The 5,046-nt window shown below is 49.3% G+C and overlaps 1 protein-coding gene across 1 annotated transcript; it reads left to right on the top strand.

The window, feature by feature from the left end:
• Positions 1–1,468: 1,468 nt before the first annotated feature.
• LOC107107520 (keratin, type II cytoskeletal 8-like) lies at positions 1,469–2,450 on the top strand (the record flags this gene model as incomplete). Its single annotated transcript, XM_015407830.1, has 2 exons — positions 1,469–1,594; positions 2,226–2,450. Coding segments are annotated over 2 exons (351 nt in total), but the record flags the coding sequence as incomplete, so codon positions are not given.
• Between the last annotated feature and the right edge of the window lie 2,596 nt (positions 2,451–5,046).

The following is a 5,046-nucleotide window of genomic DNA, read 5'->3' as shown; positions in this document are numbered from 1 at the left end:
ATGCTGGATTGAGCTGTGTTTACAACATGGGAACCCAGAATTCAGGCTAGGGTTGCCAAGTGTCTTACCGGGTGCAGTGGGGGAGGGTTGGAGCCATCCCAGGACACTCGCTCGCATGCACCGCGATGACGTTGCCTGGAAGTGACGTCATCACGCTGGGCACATCACCGGGTGATGCTCTAGCATTTGCCCTGAAAACTCTATGGTACAATAGAGTTTTTAGGGTGATTGCCAGAGCGTCGCCCGGTGACGTGTCCAGTGTGATGACATCATCATGGCACATGTGCACAAAGACTCCTGGAGAGGGGCCTGGACTCCCCCGCTATTACTTTGGTAAGACTTGGCAACCCTATCTGGAACTAATTTAAAAAGTGAAACTGATTGATGAACTTTACAGATGCAAGCCTGCAGGAACTTTGCAAATAGATCCTGGTCAAGACAAACTTCATTTCATTTGCTCCCCGTGTTCCCCAGACCATGGCTTACATGCTTCTGAGAGGGTGCCCAGACCATTTAACCCTTCCAGCTGGTTGAGTTTCACCTATCATGAAATTTGGAGTAGGACCTCGGTGTACTGCTCTGCACCCTTTCACCAATCAAATTAAGATGTGCACTTCCCAAGATTTTTATGACCCAACTCAGATATCCCAATAGCCATCTGCCTTGCCCTTTTCTGGCAGGTGGCAAAATGGTTTCTCCACCTGCCTGTTTGTCTCCATAAAGGAAGTTCATTTCTCAGACTTCATTCTGAGGTGTTCTATTGCTTCATTTCCCAGGAAAGAATGTTTTCCGTGAGAACAGGGCATCCCTGTGTGTTAATCCAAGGGTCCTGCATCTCTTTATCACAGCAAGGCCTATTATGGGGGGGGGGGCATCCTTCCTCCATTATTCTGGGAACCTGCAGGGTATACTGCTGCACAACCTGGTCCCTTCATCAGTAGTCAGGCACTATCTAGTAGTAATAGCTTTACCGTGAAGGTCCACATATGCTAGGGGATAGTTGAAGCACCAGAAATGAAATTGTTAGCTAAGCAGCACAGAGAAAAATCCTATTAAATAAAAGGGGGGGGTTGTTTTGTTTTTTAAGGCTAGAACAAATCTTTTCACAATCTTTTTCTTGTTTAAGCTACTCTGCAGCAGCCGGCAAGCTAACAGTAAGTCACAAGCTATCTGTTACAGACAAGGGATACAAATCTTCCAAAATACGCAGTACTGGAGTGTAGACCTTTTTGGCTCCCAGAACCTACAAGTGAAACTATACGCACTATATTTCTTCCACATATTACAAACGGCTTTGCTGCTTAGGTTTGGCCCGTGAGGCTCCAGTTGGTGATTCCTACCTTTGTCAGCCTGTCAGTGGAAAAGCTCTGGTATCCCTTAAGATGGTGTCTATGTCTTGCATCTTTACGTATGCTGGCCTAGTGTTACTGTTGACTGAACTCTCCTGAATCTTCTCCTCACCTCCCAGATTGATGAAATGTCTCGTCAGTCTCAGAAGCACTATGATGAGCTGAAAAGTGTCAAGGAGGAGATTGCTGAACTAACTCGCTATGCCCAACGTGTTAATGGGGAGATTGAAGCCTTGAAGAACCAGGTGAGCTGCGTCTGGATACAAAATGAACCAAAATACGGAGGAGAGTACAATGTATGGGAAAACACGACAAAGCCAGATTGCCTCCCAAATCCATTCTGCATGTTGAATGTATTCTTCCAGTTTATCTTTGGCTATAGTTTAAGACAGTTCTGTTCAGGCTTTGATTTGCCTGGCTGCAGATATCCTCATTTTGACTAAGGAAGTGTAGCAGTTGCAAGAAGCAAATAAGGGGGTAATTTTTATTTAGGGGATAGATGTCAATCAGATTGCAGTTTAAAAACTGTTTACATCCTCTGCAAAGAAAAGTACACCATTAGATGAAACCTGTTGGCCAGGAGAAAACCTTCAGCTTTTAGTATAGATCTTTTATCAGAGCACTGACTTCTCTTGAAAGTGGTTTGGGCAGTTTTCTGAATTGGAGGTTTTTTTAAAAAAAAAATTGTGTCCCAGCATTAGCAGGCAGGATTTCCCTGTTGTGCTCTAGCAAGAGATTTAACCCAGTCATCAAGATCATACTTTAGGCTTGCATGTGTGCCCAGTTCTGTTAGCTACTGCGAGTTTTGCACATGGCTTCCCAGTAGCACAGTGGAGATGAAGATGCTGCTCACAGCAACTATCTCCTCTTGCCTAGCGAGCTGTTCTGGAGAATGCTGTGACACTGGCTGAAGAGAAAGGGGAGCAAGCTCTGCAAAGTGCCAAGGGCACCATCCAAGACCTGGAGGAGGCACTGAGGCGTGCCAAGCAAGACATGGCCTGCAAAGTGAGAGAATACCAAGAGCTGATGAACATCAAGCTTGCTCTTGATATTGAAATTGCTACCTACAGAAAATTGCTGGAAGGCGAGGAGAACCGGTGAGAAAGCAAATCCAAACTTTGGTTGAACTGCTTGTTTATGAGCGTTACGTGTTTGAAAATTAGCTGCCCTCTTAGGTAGCTCTAGGAATCACTGGAAATGGCTACATGGTGGCACACACAGGACACTGCCCTCTCCCATGTCCTTGCCCCTGAAGCTCCCACCAGCGCAGCTTGGCAACCCTGTGCCCATTTGATCCAGGGAAAATGGGGAAGCTTGAAGGGAACACAGCAGCTGTGTGATCTACACCTATACCATCACTGCAGTCCTACGCGCTGTGACTCCAACCCAAACCCGTTTATTTCAGTAGGCTTAAACTGGACTCATTCTGCATAGGGTTGCACTAGGGTGGCCGGGTACCTGCTGGGAGACCTCCTGCCCCCAGTTCCTGTTGCCCACCGTGACATCATGACTCCCTATGAATTCCTGGAAACTCTATGGTAAAAGATTTGCCCTGAAAGTGACACAATGTTTTGGGGAGGGGAAGGGAAAGGAGATTGTCAGCCGCTCTGAGACTCCTTTGGGTAGTGAAGAAAGCCAGTTTGATGTTGTGGTTAAGTGTGCGGACTCTAATCTGGGAGAACCGGGTTTGATTCCCCACTCCTCCACTTGCAGCTGCTGGATGACCTTGGGTCAGTTACAAGTTCTCTCAGAGCAGTCCTCGAGAGAGCTCTCTCAGCCCCACCTCCCTCACCGGGTATCTGTTGTGGGGAGGAGGATGGAAAGGAGATTGTAAGATGCTCTGAGACTCCCTTGGGTAATGAAGGGCAGGGCATAAAGCCAGTCTCTTCTTCGTCATCTTCTAGCTTCTGCTCCACCCCTTCTGCGTCCCTAAGCGGTATCCGTGGGTAGCCCCATCGTGTGGCTTTTTCTATCTGCCCAGGGGCACCTCTAGAATGTTTGATACAGCCATGATGACCATGTTTATCTACTCGGAATGCTTGGATGTTATCCGGCCCGTATGTGATCAGGGAAACGTCTAACACATTCACTGTCACTGCTGTGCTCGCTTGTGGGGGGCACCGGTGAGGCCGAAACGCGCCTGCAGTGGTTATTTCCAATATTTGGCATACACTATCCTTGCAGCTGTCGACATATCAACTATCAAGGCTATTCTATTAGGACATAAGAGAACATAAGAGAAGCCAATGTTGGATCAGGCCAAAGGCCCTTCCAGTCCAGCACTCGGTGTCACACCGTGGCCAAAAACCAGGTGTTGCCCTGACCTGGGTAGCCCAGGCAAGCCTAATCTTGTCAGATCTCGGAAGCTAAGCGGGGTCGACTCTGGCAGGTACTTGGATGGGAGACCTCCTTGGAATACCAGAGGTGGGGGCAGGCTTTCTTCAGCCACCTCTCTAAATATCCTCCAGGCCCCCAGTAGGGGTCAGTCACCAAAGTTGCCATAACTTCCAGGTGCGTGCACACGCACAGACATGCACATATAAATAATACAAATACCAAAAAAACCCAGGTGTCATCAGGAGCACTGTTCCCAGTTTGGTGTCGGGGTTAAGAGCCAGTTTGGTGTCGTGGTTAAGAGCCAGTTTGGTGTCGTGGTTAAGTGTGCGGACTCTAATCTGGGAGAACCGGGTTTGATTCCCCACTCCTCCACTTGCAGCTGCTGGATGACCTTGGGTCAGTTACAAGTTCTATCAGAGCAGTCCTCGAGAGAGCTCTCTCAGCCCCACCTCCCTCACCGGGTATCTGTAGTGTGGAGGAGGACGGAAAGGAGATTGTAAGACGCTCTGAGACTCCCTTGGGTAATGAAGGGCGGGGCATAAATCCAGTCTCTTCTTCGTCATCTTCTAGCTTCTGCTCCACCCCTTCTGCGTCCCTAAGCGGTATCCGTGGGTAGCCCCATTGTGTGGCTTTTTCTGTCTGCCCAGGGGCACCTCTAGAATGTTTGATACAGCCATGATGACCATGTTTACCTACTCTGAATGCTTGAACGTTATCCAACCCGTATGTGATCAGGCAAACGTCTAACACATTCACTGTCACCGCTGTGCTCGCTTGTGGGGGGCACCAGTGAGGCCGAAACGCGCCTGCAGTGGTTAGAGAACAAAGCACTGGGTGCCGTCGCAATGAGGCTTGCTGCTGTCCAGGAATGGGGCACATCGAATGAAAAGGGTAAACTCTGCCAAAGGGGAGGAGGAGGCTTGGAAGCCAGTTTGGCGTAGTGGTTAAGAGCGTGGACTCGATTCTGGGAGAACCGGGTTCGATTCCCCACTCCTCCACATGCGGCTGCTGGTGTGACCTTGGGTCAGTCACAAGTTCTCTCCGAGCTGTTCTCTCAAGAGCAGTCCTCGAGAGAGCTCTCTCAGCCCCGCCTACCTCACAGGGCGTCTGTTGTGGGGAGGGGGAGGGAAAGGAGATGGTAAGCCACTCTGAGACTCCTTCGGGCAGTGAAGGGCCATGGGGTATAAATCCAATTTCCTCTCCTTCTCTTCTCCCGCTTGGCCCTTGTTCTGTTGTTTTGCCCGCCGCTATAGAGCTGGTGTGGCTTGGCGGGTTTCGTAGCTTTCTTCCTGTTCACCCGAGGAGGGAAGCGGGCCCTCGAGAGAGTTGCCTGACTCTGTGGTTGCTCTTACAGGTGGAG

Source organism: Gekko japonicus, unplaced genomic scaffold, assembly GCF_001447785.1.
Source record: "Gekko japonicus isolate JY-2015 unplaced genomic scaffold, Gekko_japonicus_V1.1 scaffold3318, whole genome shotgun sequence".
NCBI classification, from domain to species: Eukaryota; Metazoa; Chordata; class Lepidosauria; order Squamata; family Gekkonidae; genus Gekko; species Gekko japonicus.
The sequence above is the reverse complement of the archived record's forward strand: the minus strand, read 5'-3'. Positions and strand labels throughout refer to the sequence as shown.